This window comes from Rhinoraja longicauda, chromosome 22, assembly GCF_053455715.1.
Source record: "Rhinoraja longicauda isolate Sanriku21f chromosome 22, sRhiLon1.1, whole genome shotgun sequence".
Classification (NCBI taxonomy): Eukaryota; Metazoa; Chordata; class Chondrichthyes; order Rajiformes; family Arhynchobatidae; genus Rhinoraja; species Rhinoraja longicauda.
In genome coordinates, this window is record NC_135974.1 from 32,620,315 (window position 1) to 32,648,280 (window position 27,966).

Genomic DNA, 27,966 nt, shown 5'->3' on the forward strand with positions numbered 1-27,966 from the left:
TCTGTGTGAGCGCGGGGCCGGTTTCCGGGGCAGGGTAAGGCGGTCGGGGCCGTCAGTTCCGGCGGCGCGCGGTGCTCTGGGAAGGTGAAGCGGTTGAGGTCGGTGCCGCCGCCGCCGCCGCCGCTCCGTCCCGTCCCGTCTCTCTTCTCTTTAGTGTTTGCCGTGTGCCGGCAGCGGGGCCGCCCGCCACAGTCACAGCCAGCGGCGCTCCCTCCCGCCAGCCCCCGCACCCAATGGATTGAGTCGTTTCTTCAGAAAAATAAAAACCCACCGCCACCACCAGCCGGCCGGCGTCGACGCTCGCGTTTTTTTTTGAAGAAAGGAGGTAAAGTGAGGGGAGGGAGAGGGTTTCCACTCGGCCCGGGCCTGGGTCTGGTCCGGGCACCGCCGGCCCCTCGCACTCGGCCGCTGGGGGAGGGGGGGGAGAGAGGGGGGGCAGTTGTGGGCCGTGGGATGGACGGCAGCGCTCAGCTCAGCCAGGCTAGGCCGCGGTCTGGCGGCTGGGGGAGGGGGGAGAGGGGGAGATGGGTGTATAGAGAGAGAGAGAGGGGGGATGATAGGGGGGAAGAGGAGGAGGAGGGGGGATGATAAGGGGGATGAGGAGGACGGGGGTGTATAGAGAGGGAGGGGGAAGGAGTGGGATAGAGAGGAGTGGGATAGAGAGGAGTGGGATAAGGAGGAGGGGGATAGAGAGGGGGGAGGGGGATGAGGAGGGAGAGAAAGAGGGAGGGCAGAGATAGGAAGAGGATAAAGAGGGGAGGGAGGGGGATGAGGAGAGAGAGAAAGAGGGAGGGCAGAGAGAGAGGAGTTAGAGGGAAGGGGTGTTCGGGACCCAGACTGACAGCAGCGTTGGGAATCCTTTTCCCCACATTACTCTCAAGAGGTAGCAGGTTGGGGGTTCTCTTTCTCTTCCCCACCCGAGGAAAGGGACCAGGGTTGCCCCTCTCTTCCTTTACTCCGAGGGACGGATTTGGGGTCCTCCTGACCCATTCCCTCCACCTATTCCGAGAGGGACGGGACGGGACAAGGTTCCCTGTCCGTCCCCCCACCCTGAGGGATGGGATGTGGGTCATTGTCCTCTCATCACCATCCTGCAGATTTCAAACCCTCTATTACTGTGCAATACACAAATTAACCCATCGGATCAGGCAGCGTCTGTGCACGGAATGCTCGGACAATGTTGTTTGGTCAGGATAAGATTATTGATGTAATTTGGGCAGTCCAGATGTCAGAGATAGTTTTATGGCACATAACATTTCCATACCTAAACATCCTTTGCAGTCTGAAGAAAGATCCCGACCCGAAACGTCGCCTGCCCATTTCCACCACAGTTGCGGGCTGACTTGTTGAGTTACTGCACCACTTTTTGTTTTGCTCAAGTTTCCAGCAGTTTCTTGTGTCCTCTTCCAGAGGATCCACCTGTGTCAAAACATCCAAAGGTGAAATTTTGCTTCTTGACATGATAGAGTGTTTCCTCGTTTCACCAATTTTGCTAAAAATCAACCCAATTTGTTCATTAATAAAGCTTTTAAATCATCACAAATTATGACTTTTGATACAAATGGGCAAGTTCTAAATGTCATAAACATCTTTACACAGATCTACAGTAAACCACCTAATTTTGGAAGCTTTCACATTAATGCAAAAAACACCAATTTTGCACTGAAAGTAGATATAGAAGATTTTTTATTTGTTCTTCAGACGAGTGAATGATACTGACAGCCCTGATCCTCAAATGACCCATAAACGTCCCCATTGTGCTCTCTTTATTTAAAAATAACTTTTGTTTCTAAATTCTGAATTATTGGTTTACCAAGAGCTGTCTTTGGTTCTCTAAACATGCCACTCATTCTTTTAGCTAGTTAGAATGTATGCAAGTCTCTAACAAGGCATTTAACTTTTTGCCAATTTGTGATCCCCTGTCTGTGTTTTCCACTCTATACTAATATACTGTCGCAACGTTTAAGAAACATTTCGATAGGTATTTGGATAGGACAGGTTTAGAGGGATATGGGCAAACACAGGCAGATGGGACTCGTGTCGATGGGATATGTTGATCGGTGTGGGCGAGCTGGGCCAATGGGCCTGTTTCCATGCTCTGTGACTATGACTTAATTTTTGTGCAAACAGCAATGTTTCTGTAGGTGAGATGCAGTGTAAAGACCCAGATGTTTTGAACATGATTGTTCATGTGGTATAAGTAACACAAGTCTTGGGAAGGGAAGGGAATGGTGAGTTCTAGGTTGGAACAGTGGGAGGTGTAGGTTTCCAAAAGGATACCTAATTATTTGTAAATAAGTGGTTGACCTTGCAAAAATGTGTTAAAATCCCACATTTCCGAAAAGCCAGGTCAAATGTAGCTTTGTGTAGGAAAAAAACTGCAGATGCTGGTTTAAATCGAAGGTAGACACAAAATGCTGGAGTAACTCAGCGGGTCAGGCAGCATCTCGGGAGAGAAGGAATGACAAATGTAGCTTTATCAGACACAGTGAAATGGCTTCCATGCTTGAGTGCAAAAACTGATTATTTGTTTGCACTAAAAAGCTAATAACACTAAAAAGCTAATAAAGCTTAGTAAAATATTCATTTTGGATAGTTTTAACACATTTTTAAATCATACCATAAATACCAGGGGACTGCAAATTGTCAATCAAAATGTTTTAATTTGTGTGTCAATTGTATGCAAAATGGATGTCTGTTGCATTTTCAAATAATTCTCAGTGTTGCTTTTGAGGTAGGGTAAAGCAAAAGTCATTAGGTTAGTATTGTTGCTTCAATATAGCAATTAAGTGTAACCCGAGCAACCTCAGTAGCATTCACTGGCACCACATTTTTTTAATGCTGATTGTTGAAGTTTTTTCTCGGGTAGAAAACATGCATTTATTACATCCTTCAATTAAATTGTGAATTGTTTTACAATTAGTGAAAAATGAATTATAAAATATCAATTGGTAATTTGCCCAATGATCACATTTAGTTTTATGGTTCTGATTAAAATATTGTTTGATAGCTCCCTTCTCTCTTCATATTTTAATGGAGCATTCAGTAGTTTGAGGAGACAAACGGGTTTGTTATTTCAAAAACCATCAAAGAAATGTTTTGGAACAAATAAAACATGTGAAAGTCTTAAAATCAAAATTTCTCAGAAGCAATAGATTAACATGCATTAGCTGACCAGGCATCTGCCCCTATCTAGCCAACGGTATTAAAAGACAAAGTCAAGATGGACATGGACAAATGGGTCAATCAAAATCTCATTGAATGTGTGTGTACGCATTCTAAATGACTAAATAATACCCAGTCTGAAGTACTCATTTTTCTAGTTTGTAAGTTGGGACGTTCGTATTCTAGGAAGATCTGGTTTTGAATGTTGCTGAAATGCCAGTGCATGCAATCAAAATGTAAATGGAGACTCCTGGAATTAACCAACCCAGATATAATTCTATGTTCTTCAGAAGTACATGTTGGATAAGAACGGTGAATCAAGCAGGCCTACGATGTAAATTTGGAGGAAATTTGAAAAACAAATTGTTAATTTGAGAACCTGGCCCTTCTTTTGGTCCAGCGTATCTAGATTGGGTTTAATCCAGATTTCGGAAGTATAGGAGGATGCATTAATTATCTGAATCCCCTGAATTTTTGTTTTGCCCTGTGCTCTTTACAGTCATTTCTTCGTTTTTTCTTGCAGCATCTTGGGTATGATAGATTTTTGTGGATTCATATAGATGCAGGTCAATTTGTATCCTGTTCTCTCTTGATGAAAATAAAACTAACTTACCTAATCAGTTTGAAGAAGGCATCTTTTTCTGTCGTTTATGGGTAAAATTGTTCTGCTGCTGTTTGCTATGAAGATGTCCCAAGCATTTGTTTTTGGAGAAGTATAAAATGATGGATTGCTTATGTTAACATTTTGTGTTAGAATTGTAAGCAAATTAAATATCAAACTTCACTTAAAATAAAAATGTTAAATTAAAAGACATGTTTTTGAATTGAGATGATGCTCATCAATGCAGCGGAGGTCAAACTTCATGGTTGGTTAATGAAACCTCTGAATTGCAATAATTTTCATTTTGTTTTTCAGATAGATCCTGCTCCTGCTTATTTCTGATCTTAACCAATACTTCTGAAATCTTCCTATAAATCTAATCTTCTAAAAATAATTAATGAATTGGAAGTGCGAAATGTCTCAGATTCAGGTTCATAATTCATCTTCCAGTCTGTCGCAACCTCTGATGGGTAATATTGTTGGCCAGGGTATTCCTACCGGCCTTGGTCCTTTGACATCAGAAAATGCAAGTAGACCCATTCAAAGCTCAGCTTTACCCTCTGTGTCTGCCACGTCCACCTCCGCAGCTGCAGGTATGTATTGACAGGCAATAGATGAAACGGTGCTGTTTGAAGGTGAATCCCGGTGTTAAAAATAATCCTACACAGTTTTTATTTAGGTTTTCATGACACAAGTCTGCTTAACTCAAATCTTTGGTAGGTTACAACCCAACGGTATGAATATTGAATTCTCCAATTTTGGGTAACCTCTTACCTCCCATGCCTCCCCCCCCCTCTCTCCCTTGCCTCTCCCCCCTCCCTCCTCTGTGTTCCCCACCTGGGATCCTACCTATTTTCCCCCATCTCCTTCATTCCTTCCTTTTGCTTCACCATTTGCAAATCTTTCATCTCAATCCTAACTCTTCAATCAGTCTGTCTCACCCGTACTACTTTGTTTCAATAATCTGCCTATCAAAATTCCCCTTGCTTGTGCCAATCGATTACCTGCCATGCTTTGGCGTGTCTCTCTCCCAGTTATCTTGTCTCTCCTCAACCTTCACCGCTCCCCCCCCCCCAACCCACCATTCATCTGAAGAAATGCCACAACCTAAAACATCTATCTATGTTCTCCAAAGGTGTTGCATGACCAGTTGAGTTACTCCAACACTTTTTCCTTTTGTGTAAAAGGACATCTTCAATTCCTTGTTTCAACATTCTAAACAAGATATTGTGTTTGAGTCTTGTTACTTTGTACAAGTAAGATTGGTTACTTGTACAAAGTAATCCCCTGTCCATTTTCTTTCACCTTCTTGGTTTAGTTTAGTTTAGAGATACAGCACGGAAACCGATCCTTCAGCCCACTGAGTCCGCGCCGACCAGCAATCCCTGCACATGAACACACATTTATACTAACTACACACATTAGGTACAATTTATAATTTTACCAAGCCATTTAGCCTACAAACCTGTACGTCTTTGGAGTGTGGGATCCCGGGGAAAACCCACGCAGGTCATGTGGAGAGCGTACAATCTCCATACCGACTGCACCCCTAGACAGGAACGGACATGGGTCCCTGGCGCTACAAGGCAGCAACTTCGATGAAATTGAGGAAAGCTTTGTGAAATGGCTAAATGACGCACTGTCACTTCTCTTTTGGTGATTCCTCTGGAAAGACCGATACACCATACAAAGACGCATAACTGACATGGCTATCCCACTTCTATGTAAACACATTAACACAGAATGATATCTACAGTAGTAATATTACATATTTATAATTGAATGGGAGGAAGAAAGAGACTCATTCATAGTGGTGTACTAAATGTTTTTGAGTGGTTCATTCTGTGCTGATGATGACTTTGCTAATCAGATTGAACTGGAGCTGCATTAGCAGTCGCAATTGACTGTTTCTTTATAATATGAAGATTTATTAGAAAATTGTATTAATTATTCCATTTGCTATGTTCTGGAGACAGCATAAGTACTTAAAGATCCATTGGCCAAGACTTTCCTAAATGTTGAAACAATCAGCATGGTTTTTTACCGCTCTTTGTTTGAAGCTAATATTGGGTTTAAAGTAAACTGATACATTGGCTGATACAATTTAATGTTTTTCAGTTCCTTCAAACATGGCAAACCCCAAAGAGAAAACCCCTATGTGTCTTGTGAATGAGTTAGCCCGTTTCAACAAGATTCAACCAGAGTACAAACTTTTAAATGAACTTGGTCCAGCTCATGCTAAGGTAAATATGAAGCACTTAATTGATATGTAGCCTGTGATTGGAAGTTTAGTTTATTGTCACCTGTACTGAGGTACGATGAAAAGCTTTTGTTGCGTGCTAACCAGTCAGCAGAAAGATGATACATAATTACAATCGAGCCATTTACAGTGTATAGATACATGATAAGGGAAGTTATCCCAAGTTTTGAATGGTTATTTTTGATTGTGTGTCTTTTTGAACTTTTAAGACAGTGAAATTTATTCAGAAATTATGGAGAGAGCAATGCCAATACTGTAGAGTTTAATTTTGGATCTGTGCCTCCACAATTTTTATTCAAAAATAGATTTAGTCTGGTTACCTATGTATGTTGCGGAGTGGGCTTTTCTTTTTTAAAACTTACCAACACCTTGTGAGATGTACTTAGAAAGCTGTGCATTCTTCGGTAGAACTACCCCGCTGTTAGCAAGAGAACCAGTTTTTAAGTAGAGGTAGCTTATGAATCTCCATGTACACACTAATGCATGTCACAGTTGTAGTTCATGTAAAAGTGAAAGGCTAAACCAACTTTTCAAAATACAGTAATGACATTTTAAAATTCCTCATGTTTTCATCAGATTTCAAGTTTCCATTTGTTTAAAAAATATATGAGGAAGAATCCATGGTTTAAATGATTATTGCACAGACTTCACTCAAGTGTAACATTCGCTCTTCGGAATTTGCTCTGGTCTTGAGACTACGTTTGCTTTTCTTAGGGGCATCGTAGGGTCATTTCAGTATGGTGAATGGAATAGATTAGAAAGTTTTGGGAATTTCATTTCACTGCAGGGATTGATGGTTGAGGCCTGTCGGTCCCCTCATTTAATTATTTCTTAAATCTTGGGAATGAGTTAAAATCATGTAGTAGTTGTCTGCTTTATTTGCAGCTATTGCAGTGGATGTTTGTGGTAAGGATTATGTGGAACAATCATACAGTCCTCTAGTGCACTGATTGGGATTTTTTTTTGAGGATAGTCTACAGTTCAAAAAATATATTAAGATTTTCACTTTCACTTCAACTGATTTATTTGTTTGGTGGAAAGGGATGGGCACTTTTTTGTCATAGTAGTAAAGGACTAAGACTAGGAAAGGTAGAATTAGTTCCCCTTAACATATTCCTTGCAGTCATATCCCACTTACAAAAATTCTACTGTTTTCTCAATGAAGATTCCTTTGTATATACTAAAATGTTGTACTTGAATGGATTGCTTTTGTCCTTTGCGTTAAGTTATCTCTTGGGCTGGGTGTCCTCAGTATGTATTCCCAAGCATAGGTTTGTAGGGAGGCGGAATGATGAGACCATGGAAATGAATAGCTTGATACTGCTTTCAATTTTTAGATGGAGAATCTTCTGGGTTGCTCTGCAATTGTAAACCATAAGACCATTTAAAGATTTTGTAAAACTATTCAATTGGAGTTACCACTGTCCCATTGTTCATCTTCTAGACTAATGCAAACAAGAACAGAAGAGAAATGTTGTTAAATAATTCAAATTATGTAATAAGAATATTGATTCTTGAGTATATTGGTGGAAAAATTGCTGGCAAAGTTAGATATGAAAGGGATTTCCTCTCCCCTTTCCAACCAATTAATCTACTCTCAAAGGGGCAGATGATTTTTCATTTGAAGGCAAGTATAAGCTGATACTCTGTTAAATAGCCGGTTGATCCTCACTGACTTTAAATGATTAAACTAAGTAGGTAAGACTTATGAAGTCATATATGAAGCCCTTTGGTCTAACTTGCCCATGCTGACAAATATGTCCCATCCACACTGGTTCCACCTCCCTGCATTTGGCCCATATCCCTCTAAATGTATCCTATCCAGGAACCTGCCTAAATGTTTCTTCAAACGTTGCAATAGTACATGCCTCAACTACCTCCTCCAGCAGCTCGTTCCATACATCCACCACCCTTTGTGTAAAATGAAAAGTTACCCCTCGGGTTCCTATTAAATCTTTCCCCCCACACCTTAAACCTATGCTTTCTGTTTTTCGATTCCCCTACTCTGGGCAAGAGACTGTGTGTTTACCATTTCTCTTCCTCTCATGATTTTGAGCACTCATTTTGTACTTTCACGATTTTGTTCACTTCATGAACTCGCAAAATGTTTTGTGTGCATTGCAGGACATTTTTGTTTTTGAATGTAATTTTGATTTTGACACACGCAGCGTCTCTATTCAGCTTTCATATCAGAGATGCCGTTTAGTTACTGCAAAGCATGTTTGGTCTGATTGACTGGAAAGGGTGCTTACTACGGCACATCCATTGATATTGTTAAGAGTCATTTGCGACATGCCGAATTTCCTGAGCCTTCTGAGACCAGAAGCATAGGTGTGCTTTCTTGGCCGTGTCGTCAATATGGTTGGACTAGGACAAATTGTTGGTGATATTTACACCTAGGAACTTGAAGCTCTTGACCATCACCACTTCGGCACCATTGCTACTGACTGGGGCGTGTACTCCACCCCGCTTCCTGAAGTTGATGACCGGCTCCTTCGTTATGCTGACATTAAGGGAGAGGTTGTTATCTATTTTACTCTTGTAAAATCCTGTAATTTGTAAAATGCTTTGTTGAGTTTTATTGGTAATTTTTTTTAACTGCTTTCATTTTAATATGAAAAGTCTTTGTATCAAGTGGAAATCAAACTTGAATCCTAGTGTTTGCACTTGATTCTTTGATGTCTTTAAAATTTTACTTGTAGGTTTTTACAGTGCAGCTGACTCTTGGTGACCAGCAATGGGAAGCTGAAGGAAGCAGCATTAAAAAGGCTCAGCATGCAGCAGCCGCAAAGGCCTTGGTGGAAACCAGTCTCCCGAAACCACCGCCTCGCCCCCCACGTAATGATTCAAAAAATCCTGGTAAAAATTAGTTTTAGTAGAACAGTCACAGAAAGAAGCAATAATGATTGCTATTTGTCAAATGCTTGACAATAGTGAAAGTTAAGACCATCTGCAGATTTGTCTCTTTGTAGTTCAGGTCTTCAGTTTTGGGGAAAAAGTAATATAGAGGTTTTTTTGATGGGTTAGTTTCACAATTATTTTTTTTTACAAATTACATGCAACGACATTACTAATCCTAAACCAAACATGTTACAGAAAGTTAGGTGTTATATACGCAATTTTGTGCTCACATGGCGTAAAAGTAAACAGATCATACTTGCATTTTCAGACAGTGTTACTCCAACAGTGGAGCTGAACGCCTTGTGTATGAAAATGGGAAAGAAACCGACCTACAGACCAATTGATCCGTATCCTGGGTTAAGGCCGAGCTACAACATACTGAGAAATAATGCTTACCCTCAAAGGTATCTATTTTATTAATCCACTGAGCTCTGTTATTTCAACCACCTCAGCTAGAATGATTTATCTGTTCTCAGTAATTAATAGAATGCAAGAAGGGGAGATACTATTTTGCTTTGAATATTTAGGAGGATATTTCCGTTTGGTGAGTGGGGGGTGTTCCCAGTAAAAGCAGAGGCAGAAGGTTCAGAACATCCCTGGTCATGAAGGCGTGCGATAGATTTGAAGCATTGTCAATGATAGTCAACAACTAACATCTGTGGGGAACTTGTGAAATTTCTCACATCTTTTTCTATGAGCCCATTTAAGCATAGCAATAATTGTGTTTGATTGCTGTGAAGTGCTATTCTCAGTCACGGTGCATTTGATTTTGGTGAAATAAAAGCTGTTTGTTTATCACTGTTTATTGACTTCAATCAGAAACTTCATATTCTGATGAAAGTCTCAAGAAGATTTCTAATAATGAAGAGAAGTCTCAATGAAATTGTCATAAATGATATATTTTTGCTTCCCCAAGATACTTTTACCCTTTCCCTCCTGTCGGACCAGTCACGTACCAAGTTGAACTAGTAATCGGAAACCAGCAGTTCCAGGGAAAAGGGAGATCCAGGCAGGCTGCTAAACATGATGCAGCTGCCAAAGCACTCAAAGCTTTGCAAAATGAAATCCTGCCATCCAAGTTACCAACTGTGAGTATTCACATCTTTGGTGAATGTTTAGATTTTTTTTATTTTTAAAGTCAAGTTAAATATATTAGGCAGTGCAATGTTGCACCTATTATACCTGCAGGTTGTTGATTCCAGTCAGACGGAAGCCTGTTTGTCTTCCAAATTGCTTGTGCTCTTTCTATCCCATTCTGTTTTCTTTTGAAGATTGCCCCTTTTCACTTCATCCCTCCCTCGATCTGTCTGTCAAAAAGGATAAAGTACTAGTGTAACTCAGCAGTTCAGGCATCCTCTCTGGAGAACATGATAGGTGACGTTTCAGGTTTCCTGACCAGAAATGTCACTTATCCATGTTCTCTGGAGATGTTGCCTGACCTGCTGAGTTGCTCCAACGATTTGTGTCCTTTTGTGATAACCATTACCTGCAGTTCCTTGTTGCTGAGTTAGTGTTGCGGTGTTGTTCAAGTTGGTTGGTGGGAAGAAGCAGTTCTAAACCTGGAGGTCGCAGTCCTCAAGCTTCTGGACCTTTTTCCCAATGGTAGCAGCGAGATTTGAGCCTGAGAAAATGGGAATTTTAATGCTTTGAGATGTTCTGAAAGCGAAATGAAAGGCTCTTACTATGTAAATAATCTTCTATTTGTGGTCAGTGGAGGAAGTTTAAAATTTTGACTTAAATTCTTTTTGATGTCTTTGGACTTGAAGCTGGTTTGGTTTTAGAATGTTCATTAAGCCATTTCATGCTCTAACTATGTTACTTTTCAGATTAATGGCAAAGAAAATGATGATGATGATCTCAATAAGTCTGAAATAAGCCAAGTGTTTGAGATTGCATTGAAAAGAAATATGCCTGTGAACTTTGAAGTAAGTTTTTTTAGTGTATCTTTAATGTTCATGAGTTAAATTATTGATAGATTGATTGTGATTTTTTTTTATGCATCTTGGCAAACTATCTAAATTTAAATTTGCACAAAATAAATTCACTTGCAAGAATTATTACTGAGTAGTCGATTTACCGACTGATTTCATTTATTATTTATTCAATTTCTTGCATTGGCCACAAGTTCATTTAAATCTCTTCAGTATCTGCAATATCAGGGGATGTTGCTCTGAATTGCTTTCCATGTTAGTGAAGTCACAGTATGTCAGTGTACGTGCACTTTGCTGAGATTTCTGTCTGGTTCCTGGGATTTCTTAATTGTCTCGTTTATTTTCCCTCATTGTAATTTGTATGCAAGGTGAAAAATTTAAGATATTCAAAATGACGTATTACATTAAACTTAAATTTGAAATATATTTTCGTACTTCTGAAGATTCTAGCTGTACTTGGTCATTCAACTTTGATTGTGACCACTGAGCATATTCAATGCACTTTATTTTCTAAATTGCATCAGGCTCTCCTGTTAGATCACGCAAAGGGATTGTTTCTTAAATTTCTAATGCTTTATCTGGATGGTTTTCCATTGCATTACAAAGAATTGGTAAATTGTGGATAACTGGAGAAATGTTAAACTTTGGATATCTATTTAAACAGAAAATCAAACAGATGTGTGCAAAGGAGTTACACTCCTTTCTGATTACACATACAAGGGTTCAGAGAAGATTTACAAGGATGTTGCAGGACTAAAGGCTTCTGAGCTATAGGGGTTGGTTGAGGAGGCTGGGACTCTATTCCTTGGAATGCAGGAGGACGAGGGGTGATCTTATAGAGGTGTATAAAATCATGAGAGGATTAGATCGGGTAGATGCACAGAGTCTCTTACCCAGAGTAGGGGAATCGAGGACAAGAGGACATAGGTTTAAGGTGAAAGGGAAAAGATTTAATAGGAATCTGAGGGCTACATTTTTCACACAAAGAGCGGTGGGGGTGTGGAACAAACTGCCAGAGGAGGTAGTTGAGGTAGGGACTATCCCAACATTTAAGAAACAGTCAGGTACATGGATAAGACAGGTTTGGAGAGATATGGGCCAAACGCAGGCAGGTGGGACTAGAGTAGCTGGGACATGGTGGCCAGTGTGGGCAAGTTTGGCCGAAGAGCCGATTTCCAAGCTGTATCACTCTAACTTTATGACATCTGCCGTTTGTCATGGTAAGTGAATTTCACGGAAAAGAAGAGGCATTCAATTGGGTGAGTGCAGATTCTTGAATATTCAATCCTCTGTCTGTCTAGTTGGATGTATTTTAAGATTTATAACTGGACGAGGTTTTCTTTATGAGCAAAACAGGATAACTAAGTATTTAGTAGTTAGATTGCCATAAATAATCCTTTTGAACCTGATGAAATGCAGAGAGAAATTATATTTTTATAAATGCATGAAATCATGAGTGATTCTGTACTTTGAACAATGGGGTTGTGCATTAATACTACCAGCCAACTTTCCATATGGGTTGCGTGATCATTTTTAATTGTCTTGTAATTAAAAAAAATGAATGAATATATTTAGTGACTTTGTGGGTATGCAGCAGGCAATATGCTACCTGACTCGTTTTAGATTTTGGAAAGGGATGCGTGTGTTTTGAGGTGGTCTTCATTTGTTCAGCACACCCAGATCAATAAAGTGGTTGCTCAAGTTCCTTCTGTTGCTCATCAACAATGTAATCTGAAATGTGACCCCCAGGCGACAATTCAGAATTGTGTGCACAATTCCCTAATCCCAAAGTTGTGTGAGAGCATTACTGCCCGGTTTATCTCTCCTGGCACCACCGCTAGTCGATAATACGTAAAGTACTTCCACCTGCATGTAAAATTTAAATGATCAAATTGGATGCTAGTTGTCAAGGCGATAAATCTCGTCTTGTACAGGAACCTTTATCCTGCAGCTAATCAATGTTTTATGCTGCACTGGAAATCTTTGTAAAGGGTATATAATAATATATTTCCTGATTGAATGCCACTTATCAACTTGGAAACACAATGGTTGGTTGGGTACAAAATGGATAAATTAGACATTATATGCTGAAGTATTTTCTTTTTTGTGTAGGTAATAAAAGAAAGTGGTCCTCCTCACATGAAAAGTTTTGTGACTAAAGTAATGGTTGGAGAATTCTCTGCAGAAGGAGAAGGGAAGAGTAAGAAAATATCCAAGAAAGCTGCTGCTATAGCCGTTTTGGAGGAATTGAAGAAACTTCCACAACTCCCCACAGTAGAAAAAGTGAAACCACGCATAAAAAAGAAAACTAAATCAATAGTAAAGGTGCGTATGGAAAGACATATTGTTTGCTTGTTAAAATAATTTGTGTGGCTCAGTTATTTTTAAGATTTCTGCTAAAGCAGAATTGCAGGTTTTAATTTGTTTCATTAATGGGAGCATCAAAGTAGCCCTGAAATGAGAATATTGCTCAAGTGTGCTAGCTGAAGCTTAAGTTCAGCAGGAACACAAATGTAGAGTTCTGCTGAGACCTCAACTGGAATATTTTGCAGAGGTCTTGCTTCCTTGCCCAAGAAAAGGTGAACACTGGTACCTTAGTGGGATGAAGGGGGCCGATTCAATGTAACATTCTTGACCTTGGAAACCAAGCATTTTTAAGTCTGTTTGGAGGCCCTGGCATCAGCTACTCAACATGCTGGCACTCTGTCCAGATCTTGCAGTTTCCTGTTGAATGTGATGGAAGCAGCTGTCTCCCTATCTCCTCGTGGCCTCAAAACACTCTTCCGAACCCAGAGATTTTTCATTGGTAACAGGGTAAGCAGTCACCATCACAAAATTTGTTACCATGCCACCTGTGCTCGCATGCCCCACAGCTGTGTTTAGTGGCTCAACCCACAGTGAGCCCTGCAGAGCTGAGGTCATTTGTACTGTTTCTATGCCGCACAAGTGTCTACGAAGGGCTGAGCCCATACCCAGGTTCCTGGGGCAGCATTGGGAAGAGTAGGTTCACACCAGGTTGCCATCACCCAACGTTGCATCTCTTTGTAGTCAATGCTATTATGACCCTTTGAGCAACGAATCTGTCAGCATTCTTGTCGCTGGGAATACATCCTGGGCACTAAAAGACATACTAATAAACTTATATTGCAGTGTAAGTATTTTCACTTGCAACGGAAATTTAGCAGGTGGATTCCTGAGGTGGTATTCGTATAAAGTGAAATTAAGCAGATTATGCTCTTGTGTCGGAAAAGACAAGTGATCTCACTGAAATGTGCAAAACTCTTGGAAGCTTGACAGGGTTGAAATGGAGTTTATATCTTAAAATAAGCAAGCAGCTGTTGGAGGCAGGGGTGTGTATTGACTACTTCAACCAGAGAGTATTGAATCGTTGGAACTCTCAACTTGAAACGGGTGTGAAGGCTCAGAGCTGAATGACAGATTGTCTTTGGGTTTTGAGGGAATTAAGGAGAATTGGATGAATGCAACATTATGGTGCTGAGAAACCAAATGCCTAACACCTGTTATTTGTATTTTCTTAAGAATTATGGTTTTACATGAAATAGATCTCAATTGCTGGAATTTGTTGTTTCAGAAAAAGTATTAAAGGCAGTAGGTTTAATTTAGTTTATTGTCACATCTACCAAGGTACAGTGAAAAGCTTTTTTTGTGGATGGTGTCCCATGTGTATTTTACTAGTCAGTCTCCACCTGAACCATAGTGATGATCCTGAGCCTGATCCACTGAGTTCTTCCAGCACTTTTGCTCAAGATTCCGGCATCTGCGGTTCCTAGTTTCTCTCAAAAATTACGGATCAAGTTTGCTTTGAAGTTCCTGATGTTTGTACCCCGAATGGCATTTCACTTTCCCACAAACCTGTGCACGTGGCTTTTGGGCGTGCACTTATCATATCATATCATATCATATATATATACAGCCGGAAACAGGCCTTTTCGGCCCTCCAAGTCCGTGCCGCCCAGCGATCCCTGTACATTAACACTATCCTACACCCACTAGGGACAATTTTTTTTTTTTACATTTACCCAGCCAATTAACCTACATACCTGTACGTCTTTGGAGTGTGGGAGGAAACCGAAGATCTCGGTGAAAACCCACGCAGGTCACGGGGAGAACGTACAAACTCCTTACAGTGCAGCACCCGGTCTCCGGCGCTGCATTCGCTGTAAAGCAGCAACTCTACCGCTGCGCTACCGTGCCGCCCTAATGCCACTTAACATTAGAATATCTTTCTGGCATTCATGCTGGCCCTGTTGGCCCAACCTCGGTAAGATTGCAAACAATGTATTGGACAGCATCATGAAGCCATGGGATGGGGAAATAAATGACACAACTGCATTTTTTTAAACTGGTTATTTGCCTGGGTTGGGGGGTAGTGGGGGAGGAGAAAATGGCAAACCGACACTGCACATTATATATCAAAAAGGAGAGCAGCTGTGGGAGCTCGGGCCAGTCATCATCTGTGGAGGGAAATGAACAGTCAATGTTTCAGTTGGTGATCCTTTATCTAAGAGTCTCAACCCGAAACGATGATAAGAAAAGGTTTATTTTTGTTTGATGTCCATGGGCAATGGTAAGGTCACTGAACTTTTTTTGTCGAGGAAATTTTTTAACTGGATTTTTAAAACAATCTGACTAAGCATTCATTCAAGGAAGTGAAATAAAGGATACCATCCAAGCAGAATGGTGGGTTGACTTTTGATTGGCTGATCAAAAAATCTGCTGGTACTTTATCAGGTTTCGTGAGTGAATCACAAATTCATGGGTAAGGTACTTTGTATCGTATCATCTGCAGGATTACTGTTTCAGCAGCCTCAGGTTTTGAGTGAAACCCCAATTTTATTTTCTATGCATGCTCACGTATCAAGGTACTGCGACCTAAACGCTTATGTAGATGTCTGCTGTACTTCATGCTCGTTGCACAGACAGGATACATGTTAACTAATTGGAATTGTGCACAGTTTTCAACAAATGTGTAATTGTGCTTCCACATTCAAATTTGGCCTTTGCTATCCAGAGATATTTTTGTGAAACAAGCAGTGATAGTTGCATAGCACAGACGTGGGTTCGTTGGTCTCCCTTTGTGCCCATCTACACAAATCCCATTTTCCCCACATCAGATTTATATCCCTCAATAACTTAAGTGCTTATCTAAATGTCTCTTAAACATGGTGACTATATCTGACTAGTGACAGGTACCAACCATTGTGTTTAAAAAAAAAGTAAAGTTATCCTCTGATCTCCTTAAAACTACATCCTTTAATCTTAAACCTGTGCCCTCTTATTTTTATGGGGAAAGGATTTTGACTATCTTTTCAATACTTCATGATTCTTTGAACAATTTTCCTATTTGTACTATGTATGGACTAATCTCCATGACTTTATTTTGTTTATTGTATGTTAATCATTTTCAAAGAATTGATTCTTGCACTTCTATTGCCTTTGCATCTGTGTGTTTTGTCTATATTAAAAAATCTAAGTTGCTGTCTTGTGTGAAGGTGTGTTTTTCATAAGTGATATTTGCTTTTCTGTCAGTCATCTAAGTTATGGAACCTGGTTGTGTTAATTATTTTATCTTTCAAAATATCTGGATGATATGTCTATTGTCTTTTGTGAAAATCAATTGGTCTGATTTCAAAGCTAATTTAATTCTTGAACCTTGCTTTTATTATTGTCTGCTCCTTGATCTTCCTGTCCGTTGAGGGTATTTTACTTTTTTTCTTCAATGAGGGATGTGAATTCTGGAAAATGAAACATTCCCCATTCTAAACACTTTTGGTGGCAATTTCAATAACTTAGATTGAAGAAGGGTCCTGGCCCGAAATGTCACCTATCTGTCTAAATAAGGGCCCTAACTTGAAACGTCAATGTTATTTTTGAACTGTGTAGGAAAATAACTGCAGATGCTGGTACAAATCGAAGGTATTTATTCACAAAATGCTGGAGTAACTCAGCAGGTCAGGCAGCATCTCAGGAGAGAAGAAATTGGTGATTTTTCAGGTCGAGACACTTCTTCAGACTGAAGAGGGGTCTCGACCCGAAACATCACCCATTCCTTCTCTCCAGAGATGCTGCCTGACATGCTGAGTTACTCCAGCATTGTCTTTTTTTATATCTTAGATTTGTCGGGGTTTTTTTCCTTTATCAACTCGTGCAGTGTTCACAGAAATAAGGTCATATCAATGGTAGGTTATATGGATTCTTAAATTGAGATGAGGACGGATCTTTTTGGTTAATGCTGAACTAATTTTGTATTAGATTCCATCCTGTAGCTTTATGATGAATATCCTGACTAGTTAGAACAATCTGAATTAGTGTCTTTTTTTTAGATTATTTGTTCACATACCGATTCTTGCTATTTTAGATTGGCAGTATTAATAGAAGTAATATGTTATTACATTTGATACTGTGCGTTAGGGGGAGCGATTGTGAGCTATTAATTTATCCTCAGGCAAAATGGCAGCATTAGCTCTCAATGTTAGCTGAACTAATTGGAACGTTTTATACTTTTACATAGTGACACATTTCTGGATCATTTACTGCAGAACATTTTGACTCATTTTTGACTGTCAGGAAAATTATATAGGATTAGAAGTAGACCGTCTCTTCTTTGTGAAGAATACAAAAGTGAAAGGTGGGGGGAAAAAATGACAAAACAACACCACTTATGGTGTCTCAAATCTGCAAGATTCAGCATTGCAAATTTTCAATTTTTCTTTAAAAAAAAAATTAGGTTACTTGTATACCTAGACCCAAAACAATCTGGCTTTATGGATTTGGCTGCAAAAGTTAAACTTCATTCATCATTTTGCCCATTGATTTAATTTGATTCGTGCTGAAATGCTGAGCTTGCATTTTTTTTATTTTTTTTTTAAGCTACAGACCAGTCCAGAATATGGGCAAGGAATGAATCCAATCAGCCGTCTAGCTCAAATTCAGCAAGCAAAAAAAGAAAAGGAGCCTGAATATACATTAATGGTAGAACGAGGCCTTCCTCGCCTCAGAGAATTTGTTATGCGGGTGAGAAATGTTACATAATTTATTTGATTTTCTGTAGATTCTGAAAAATACAATCCCAAATAATTTGAACTGTGCTCTGTTCTATAGGTAAAAGTCGGTGGTCAAATAACAGAGGGAATGGGCCCAAATAAGAAGGTTGCTAAACGAAATGCAGCTGAGAAAATGCTGGAGCTTTTAGGTTTTAAAGTTCCTCAGCCTCAGCCACCGAAACCTGCTCTGAAAACTGATGAAAAGGTAATACTTTTTCTGCAATGCAGATAATAACAAATTAATTTTAATGATCTTTGAGTGTTACAAGGTCTGTTCTGAAGAATTTCTCATATCCTTTTCAGCCAACTTTGAAAGAACCTGTCAAAGGAAGAAAAGTAACCTTTTTTGAACCCAATTCCTCCATGGAAGATACAGCGGCAGGTTGGTTGCAGGGAACTTAGAAATGCTATGTTCTAATATTTTGCCTCGTCTTTCCTCCGCACTATTTCAGCTGACTTTTCCTACCTGAATCACTATATATTTTTTCTTTCATCTACTTGTCTATCTTTTAAACTCTACGATTTGGCACATGTTATAGAAAGTTAAGCATAAAGTCAAGCGACCGCAATGATATTGTGTGAAGGTGTAGAATTAAGCCAACTTGGTGTTATCATTGAGAAACTAACTGCACAATAATAAACAGTTAACCAACGACTCAGCAATCTTCTGGTTCACTTGTGCCTCCTTTTCTCAACGCAGAGAATGTTTGGCATTTACGCACAGCTGGCTAATATTTTTTTTAAGTAGCAATCTTGATTAACATCTCTATTTCACACTCTGCGTTTTTCCTCTCTTCGGCGTCCTTGTTTCTATTGAATTGTTTCTCCATTTCACTTTAAGATGCAGACAGTCTTTCTGTTTGCGATATAAATAACCCAGTGTGCAAAATTGGTATTGGCTTTTGTTCTGGGGATAAAGATTTGAACACGTCCTTGTTTAGGAACGGCATCACTTAAGAAGTGAACTGCAACACGAGGCGCATCTAAAACAGTTGTCATAGAGTGATACAGTGTGAAAACGGACGCTTCGGCCCAACTTGCCCACACCGGCTAACATGTCCCAACTGTACTAGTCCCACTGCTCGCGTTTGGTCCATATCCCTCCAAACCTGTCCGATCTATGCACCTGTAGAACTGTTTCTTAAATGTTGGGAAAGTCCCTACCTCCTCTGGCAGCTTGTTCCATACACCCACCACCCTTTATGTGAAAAATAACAAGTATCGTACAAATGTAAAAATTTAATTCTAGTTGCTTTGTAAAGTGCGTTGGCCCATGTCATCTTTACATATCAAGAAGCCATCAGTGTCACAATGGAAAATGGTGGAGAATAAAAATATGGACGTATTTTCTTTTTAATAAATGGCAGCAATCAAAGGGGAAATGTTTGTTCCATTCGGCATAGTATGTTGTTTTTATATGAATGAGGAAAATGGGCTTGATCAGACTATTACATCACCAATAAGAGTGCAACATTGCTAAGATTAATTTAAAGTGTATGTTGAAAGATTCTGCAACAATCAGTTCATGTGCTAAGGCAATTATTTTCATCTATTAAACATTGTCACGTGTAATATTTCAGGTAAAGATGGGAGCATGCGCCTGGAAGATGAGTTCCGAATGCCTTATCCCAGCCACCAGCAACTGCCTGCTGGAATCCTACCCATGGTTCCTGAAGTAGCCCAGGCTGTTGGAGTCAATCAAGGGCATCATACCAAAGATTTCAACAGGCCTGCGGTGAATCCGGCAATGACCACAATTACTGCAATGATTGCAAGAGAACTGCTGTATGGTGGGACATCCTTAACTGCTGAAACTGTATTGAAAAATAACCCTGCAGCCCGCAAGCCACAAAACACCCTAACCAGACCTTCAGAACAGTTGGAGTTTCTAGCTAATGTTCAAGCATTGCAGGTATAACAAATCTATCTTGGGCATATGTTTCTAAGAAGTTATTATTTTTGTGCCATGGAAATGTAGCGAAATGCACTGTACACATCACATCTTTGTATAGCCAGTTGATGAGCTGTTTTCTGTCTTACTGTACTTGGTAGTTTTACTTGTATTATTCAAAATTATATAGTTCTATTCTGGTACTAATTTTGGGAAACAAATCTTGAACTCGATCCTTGCAAAATGAGAGTGAATTCTCTGATTCTATTGCTACATTAATGTCGTGTTAATCAGATTTTGCGGGTCACTTATACACTAAATAGTATTTTTGAATGGTATTGTGATAGGGCTTACCCAATAAATTGACTGTTATATATTAAAGTTCAAAGGTAATATAAATACTGACTTAAAGGGAAGTCAATGACATCTCATTCAAATGGGAGAGTTGATAGATGTATAAGATGAGTTCAGATCTCCCAGATTAGTGGAGCAGGTCCAGAAAGCCTATGGGGCAATATTTTGTTTTGATAAAATGTAAGAAATGGGAGCATGCATTTTCATTCTGCCCTTTTGAGCTTGTTCTGCCATTCATCGTGATCATAGCTGAGCTCTGGTTCTGTTGTCTGCTTATTCCCTTGATTCCTTTCATACCCTGAAATCTATGGATCCCTGTTTGAATGGAGTTGATGACAGAGTCCCTACAGTCGGGGGAGAGAATCCCAAAGATTCAGTGCTTTCTGCATGAAAAAATGTCTACTCTTGATTCTGCTTTAAGACTCCTTAGCTTGAGGAAATGACCTCCCAATATCCAGCCTGTAATAACGTTCGTTTCTGTGAGATATAATAATAATAATAATAATATATTTATTTTATATAGCGCCTTAACACATGCACAAAGCGCTTTACAAATACAATTAACATAGAAACAAACAGACAAACTATCCTGACGGAAAAGCGGCGAATAATCAACGCCAGCGTCCTCTCACGTCAGGGTCCAGCAGTAGACATTAAAGAACACAAGACACACAGATACAATTTTTTACACAAAACAGCCATCACAGTGATTGCTCTAGGCATACCCTCACTGTGATGGAAGGCAAAGTCTTATCTCCTCCTCGTTCTTCTCCCGTGGCGCCACGAGGCGATCGAGGCTCCCAACCCCTTGAAGCCCCCACCGGGCGATGGAAAGTCCCAGGGTCGAGCCGAGCAGGCCGAAGAAAGTCCTGAGCCCCCACCGGGCGATGGAAAATGCCGCGGCCGAGCCACGCAGGGCGATGAGAGTCCTGAGCCCCCACCGGGCGATGTAAAGTGCCGCGGCCAGGCCACGCAGGGTGATGAAGGGCCTGCGGGCGGGTTGATCGTGCCTCGTGCTTCGGGGCGGTCGAAGCTGCTACGGCTGGAGCTCCCAAAAGCCGGTCGCCAGCCAGGGACCTGCGAACTCCCGATGTTGCGGTCTGCAGGGCCCACGGCCGAAGCCTCCGAGATGGTAAGTCCAGGCCCTGCGACCGGAGTCTTCAAGGTCGATCCCAGCTGGAGGCCGCCGACTCCACGATGTTAGGCCGTTGCGCGAACGGAGATACGACACGGTAACGGTCGCATCTCCGTTGAGGAGGAGATTTTAAAAAAGGTTTCCCCCAACCCCCCCACCACCCCCCTACATACACAGAATTAAAAATAAAACAAAACGTACATTTAACATCAACAATGACAAAAAAACACAAAAAAAAACGGAGAGACTGCCGGTGAGCCGCAGCTGCAGAACACAGAGATATCCTTTCAATCTCAGCTCAAGAACACAGGCTAAATCAATTGGATTTCATCCAGCATCCAACCTCCCTGGAACCAGTCTAATGAATCTTCATTGCTTTCCCCCTGTGCATATATTCACTTTTAGGTCATGGGATCAAATCTGGTTACTTCAGTTGCACAATCACCAAGGTCCTACGTATTGCAAGATATCTTCTGTATTCAAATCCTTCTGTTATAAATGCCAATATATCATATGTGTTCCTAATTACATGGTGTTCCTTCATATTTATTTCCAATAAACTTGTGTGCAAAAAGATAGAGGTCCCTTTGAACATAAGCATTATCCATTCTCTTTTTAAACATTGTATTCTGCATTTTTGTTATATGTACTTGTGGATAAAATCACATTTCATCACATCTGCCATATTCTCGCTATCTCAACTTGTCTATATCTTTTTGAAGCTCCCTTACATCCCCTTCCCTGCTCTCAATCCTGTCAAAATTTTTGTCAACGGCAAATTCTGAAACGTGATATTTGGTCCCCCCAGCCCTGTCACTGACCGATCTCAGCCCCCATCTCTGCAGAATTTATTGAGGCACAACCTGCCAATTGAAGTATCCATTTATTCCCACTCTGCTTCCTACCTGGTTACCAATTCTTAATCCTGTCAGTACAATGCCCCAAAATTCCTGAACTCTAATCTAATTGGCCAACCACCTGTGCGTGACCATTTTGAAAGCTTTATGAAAACCCAAACGAGCAATTCATTATTTTTGCTTCCATACTAGTCCGATCCTCAAAGAACTCCAGGTGATTAATCAAACACTATTTTCGTTTCTCGTCTTCTAGTTCATTGTATTCATTCTTGGATTCCAGCACGTTCTGTACTCCTGATATGCGCCTAATAGATCTGTGGTTCTGTTTTCTCTCCCGTTTGATATCGTGGTGTCACATTTGCTCTTCGCTAATACACAGGTACAATTCTACAAATCTGTGGAATTTTTAAAGACAACTACTATTCCTATAGGCACCTTTTTCAAAACACTGGGATGTATATTAACAGCTTACCAATATTGAAGGTTTTTTTGTCCTTAGACTAATATTTCCTTCAATTCATCAATCCTGCCAGACCTTTGGTTTTTATATTTTTCAGGCATGTTCTTGTGTTCTATGTGAATGGCCGTTTAACTAAAAAGTTATTTATGTGATTCATCTCTTTCCAGGTTGAATATAAAGACTTTCCAAAAAACAACAAAAACGAGTATGTGTCATTGATAAATTGTTCATCCCAACCGCCTCTGATCAGTCATGGAATTGGAAAAGATGTTGAGTCTTGTCATGATATGGTAAAACAAAACTTAATAATTTAAAAAGTTGTTCATAAAGTCTTGGTAAAATGATTTGAAATTGCCAGTAATTGGAAGATTGGGATTCTACGATAGTTTTACTAAAGTAGTTAACATTTCTTTTCTCCCTTTCCAGGCTGCTCTTAATATCTTAAAATTGTTGTCTGAGCGGGACCAACAAAATGTAGAAATATCAAGAACGGGAAATGGACCAATTGCTGTGTAAGTGTAAAGTCTTTCTCTTTCATTTAATCCTCTAAATCTTCTCTCATGATTAAGGGTGTCTTGCTTCCACTCCAGTTTTGAGGCGATTGAAGGCAATTTGGAACCATAGACTACCACCAATTGTTTTGGCACACATTTGTTGGGGCGGAATGGTGAGGCACTCCTGCTGGATTTACGTGTGTTCCCGGCAAAATTTAGGTTGTCAGTGTTATCCTCGATGCTCCATGTTTTTGAGAGGTTATGGGCCAGGGTTTCCATAATTTGGTGAAGATGTTGCTTTTTTGCCCCCCCCCCCCCCCCCCCCCAAGTAGCCTTTAATGCCATTCTGAAATCATTTCCTCAGACCTGACGATCCAAGACCATGGTGGAACTTGGAAAGGAGTGCCTGTCTATTTTTGTTCTTGCATGGCATGTAATGAAGATTAAGGCTTTTGGGAAGACTCGGAAAAGAGAGTAGATGACTATGAAAACTAGATAAGTTGTTATTTGCGGAAGAAGAATCGATCTGAACGCCCGTCAATTTTTGGCCATCAAAGGACGGCACAGTTGCGCATTTGGTAAATCTGCTGCCTTGCAACAGCCGAGATCCGCATTTGATTCTGACCTTGGGTGCTGTCTATGGAGCTTGCATGTTCTCCCTGTAACCACGTGGGTTTCCACTGGGTGATCTGGTTTCCTCCTACATCCCAAAGATGTTCGGGTTTGCAGATGAATTGCCGTCTGTAAATCACCCCTCTAGTGTCTAAGGAGTGGGCGAGCAAGTGGGATAATGGAACTAGTGTGAATGGGCGGTCCATGATTGATGTGGAATTTGTGGGGGAACAAAATGGTATTGATAGTTCAGATTCTGTATCAACATAAATCGTAATTCCAGGCGTCTTGAGCAATTTGGATTGTTTTATTAAATCTGCACTTATGACAAGATCTTTTTTCATAACATTTTATTTCAAAATCATCCTCTTATTTTCAGATGCGTGAAACAAGAAATTGATGGAGACACTCTCATCAAACCGGCTAACTCAAACACTTTAGGACAAACACTGGATGTCACTGACTGAAAGCCCATTCTTTGACCCAAAGCAAGCACCAGAGAAAATCGGATGCTTCCTGTCCTGTGACATTGTAACTTCCGGTTTAGACAACTACAGTTTGAATCTTGCTGTAGTATCTAAATCATTAAGTTGCTTAACTTTTTAAAAGTATACATTTCAACATTAATTCAATTTTTTTTATGAAGGAAATGTATTCCTAATTTTTCATTGGAACTTTGAATTTCTGTTGATGCTTCTCCAAACGTACATTACATGATGATTGAAAGGTTGCTTAACAAAATTGGGGTCATATCCAACTTATGTAGTTTATTATTTGGTATGTGTTTGAATTGGCAATTAGTAACAAACTGTTTTGGTGTAACAAAACCTGGTGCTAGTTTTTTTAAGAAGTGGAGTGCCTCCATTTTCTTTGTTATTCAAAAGAGAGAAAATTAAACTCCAAATTAACTGAGTAGATTATGAGGACTGTTTCTTGTTATTTTATTTTTCATCCGGTGGAAAATTATATCAAGTTAAATGTTCAGTCTTCTAGATTAAGTTGTTTTTCTTAATCTAAAAGATTTTTTTTTATTTACTTTGATTACTCTGAAGGAATTTTTGTTTTTATATTAAACTTTGTTCAATAAAAATGATTTTCAATAGTGAAAAAAAGAATTACATTGTTGGATATGATCTTTTACCTGGCTGATACCAGAAATTGCAGATTACTGTACATCCTGGTGCAGGGTAAATTGTAAGATGTTGTGTTGTACTTTAATGCTTTGATGTTCCATGTGATGTACACAAAGTGTGTACAGTAAACATTTTGCTTATTGTCCAAGTAAAGCACGAAACTACGTCAAAATTGTTACTTTACTTTTGGACTTATTTCCCTCCCCATGTACTGTACCTATGGAATGGAGAAGTAAAAATTGGTGTTTGTGCAAAAGTACTGGTGGCTTTTATTAGCATAACACATTTTACTAATGTGAAGCTGAGTTAAAGGAGTTCACAGTCAAGTTTAAAACTTTAGTTTTGCAGTTTTAAGTATTTGAAGGAAGATTTTTTTTCTCCATTTTACCCACTTTACATTTGTTTGAATCTTTTTCGAAAATAAGCTATATGAGTTGCTTCTGTATCATAATCCCTTACTTTGCAAGTGTAGAAGGAAAACTGCTAGCTATTAAAGTCACTGGAAAATACTGTGAAATATCCCAATCTTTTAGTTACAAGAAATACGTGACTCCTTTAAATCATGCTACACAGGCTTTTCTCCATTATGCATGGTAGAATAGCTAACCTTATATAAGGGTATTATTTTTAACATGACAGCATCAATCGGAAGAATAACACTTTTCTTCAAAGTTGAACCTGGATAACCTTTGAAATCAAACAACAGGTGATCAGACTTTTAAAGTGGGTTAGAAGCTCTAAAGATGACTGCAACTGTGGAGCTTTACTATATTAAAAGTTAATTTAACTAAAACTTAATTATTCAAAACCTGTTTTGATTCATATGTTGGTATAGAGAGGTAAAGCATTTTTGAGTTTGACGCCAAATAGAATTAGCTAAAAAGCACTAATTAATTTTGGTTTTGACATTTGTGGTTAAAAGTTCTAAACAACTGCATGATTTTACCCCAGCATCCTCCAACAAACCACTTTTGCAAAACCACTATTTAAATATTTGGGGAATAAAAGAGATAAGATGGTAAGAGAAACTAGATGAAAAATTCATTTTGTGTATTTGTAATTTCTCCTCACCTACTGGACAGTGTTACTATGCTTTAGTTGGATCTTGTTTGATATTTTCAGCTGAAACTGCATATTTTGTTTCATATATAAGATCTGTATAGCTGTGTTGTCCTAATTTGACTTCACTGCAATACAGTGTATGCTATATTTTCAAAAAACTGACCTACAGTAATCAATTTGTATCTGTACTTAAGACAAATGCTGCTGCTCTGAATGCATAGTTGTGTGACTACAAGACTAAATGGACCCTTAAACAAAAGAAAAGGCAAAGCTCACTTAAACCCACCTTGGCATATGTAGATGACAGGATATCAGCTGACATCAAATCAGAAGATTGAGATGTGCCTACAAAACCAATGCAAAGATTGTAGGTTTGAATTTGACTACAGTAAATTTATTGTCAAAACTGCTTTGTGCAAAGTTTACAACACTTTGTGTTAGACAATTAATGTCTTCTCATCTTCACAAAAGAATTGCTTCTGGTATAGTGATTTTTCATGCAGGCAAACATACGGCAGATATTTATGCATAGGAATAACCCATGGCCTCTACCATGAGATTAATGACCTGTTCATATAGTTTGGTAGAGACACAATGCTGACTTAATAACGTATCCAAAGACTCTTGCCTCTGGCTCCAGCCAAAGTTCTGATGCAGTGGAAAATTCACTTTTATATTCCCTGTAGCCAGCACTTGCTGGGTGGTTTTCCTTTCTCAAAAAACCCTCAAAAGTACGATCAAAACTGAATTTTGGAACGTGGTGGCTACTTCCGGTGTTGTCATTAACGTTCCATGATATATTTAAGCTGCTTGGCAATAGGATATCGCTGAAAAAAGCAAGTTGCATGAAGTAAGTTGACAAGCTGGAAAGTTGTATCCTCCTTTCCCCGTAGTTTTAAATGCTCTTTGAAATTTATATACACAAACATGAATCTATCTTTTGCAGCCTTTGCTGAATGTGTTCTATAAATAGGGTTTGAATTTTTTCAGTTTGGGAGTGTATCTTTAGTTATTTCAATGTTGGTAAAGTCTGGTCATTAAATTTTGGGCAAATGCATCAACCTTTTAATAAATTGCAGCTAAATTGATCATTGCGTTCTTGCACATTTAAAGTTGTCTGTCGTTGCCCATGCTTTCGACGAATAGATGTTTATTTACCCTTCTATCAGTCATGTCGCTGATTATTACTACATTATTATCATTGATGATTACACCATTACAGACGATTGTCCAGCTTGTAAGTGTTAATAACTGCATTCTTCAAACAAAATACAAAGCTGGCTTTGTAAAATATATTACCCCCTGTGCAGTTTTATCTGGGTCTGTGGGTCTTTAGTTATTGGTTAGGGAAAAAAAATCACAACTCCCCTTTTACACAGATAGAATCTTTCATTTGTATTCATCTTGATACTTTGCAGAGGAGAGTGGTTAGGTCCTGATTTAATTTTCATACTTCATCCAATGCTTTCTAACAATTCATATTATAATTGTTCAGTTTGTTGACTGCTGAAAGCTTTACTACCTAACCTTCCAAGCATTTTATCAGAGGACCCCTGAAAAGCTGCTGAAGTGCTCTAACGTTGCTCCCATGTGTAAATCTAAGACATTGAATGTGCTCTTTTGAGTCTGGTTCAGATCTATGATCTGGTTTCAACTCTGCTTGACTAGCTAAACTACGGGGTCTAATGGGTTTATCTAGCACTGTTCACAACCACATAACATCCCAACTTGGTTTATAATGAGTTGCTTTTGTCGTGTAGTGTTCTGTTTAAAGTTCTGATTCAATGGTAAATGTTGCTCTGAAAAACTACCTGTCCAAAATTTAAATATAAGAATCTACATTTGTATAGATGAAGCTTTTGTTTAATACCTTGTCTTAAAAATTTGACTCTTAATTTTCACTTGCACAATTTATGTGTTTGTGTGAAGTGGGGTTAAATGCACATTCTGTGTTACTTAAGTGATAAAAATTCACAAACCTTTGAAGTGAATATAATATATTCCTTTATTTGTCCCACACCGGGGAAATATGGCAATCCTTACGAT

The 27,966-nt window shown here is 39.4% G+C and overlaps 1 protein-coding gene across 10 annotated transcripts; it reads left to right on the top strand.

The window, feature by feature from the left end:
• Positions 1–45: 45 nt before the first annotated feature.
• On the top strand, positions 46–27,029 carry stau1 (staufen double-stranded RNA binding protein 1). 10 transcript variants are annotated; one of them, XM_078419050.1, is made up of 17 exons: positions 47–325; positions 1,282–1,439; positions 4,082–4,359; positions 5,885–6,009; positions 8,427–8,546; positions 8,729–8,885; positions 9,196–9,331; positions 9,844–10,015; positions 10,754–10,852; positions 12,971–13,183; positions 17,750–17,893; positions 17,981–18,127; positions 18,205–18,304; positions 19,503–19,834; positions 22,787–22,909; positions 23,046–23,131; positions 24,105–27,028. In XM_078419050.1, exons 3-17 carry the CDS (start codon positions 4,164–4,166, stop codon positions 24,190–24,192), a joined length of 2,238 nt encoding a protein of 745 aa, XP_078275176.1. In that variant the 5' UTR covers positions 47–325; positions 1,282–1,439; positions 4,082–4,163; the 3' UTR covers positions 24,193–27,028. The 10 variants fall into 10 exon arrangements, with proteins under 10 accessions (XP_078275180.1, XP_078275176.1, XP_078275175.1 ...); XM_078419054.1 differs by lacking the exon at positions 1,282–1,439 and having other exon boundaries at positions 46–325; positions 8,729–8,864; positions 24,105–27,029; XM_078419049.1 differs by lacking the exon at positions 1,282–1,439 and having other exon boundaries at positions 48–325.
• The last annotated feature ends 937 nt before the right edge of the window (positions 27,030–27,966 follow it).

Coding starts and splice junctions, on each gene's coding strand:
- stau1 (XM_078419050.1), top strand. CDS start 4,164: ATGAATTGGAAGTGCGAAATGTCTCAGATTCAGGTTCATAATTCATCT. Junction 10,853..12,970: donor ATATGCCTGTGAACTTTGAA/GTAAGTTTTTTT, acceptor TTTTTTGTGTAG/GTAATAAAAGAAAGTGGTCC. Junction 18,305..19,502: donor CATGGAAGATACAGCGGCAG/GTTGGTTGCAGG, acceptor GTAATATTTCAG/GTAAAGATGGGAGCATGCGC.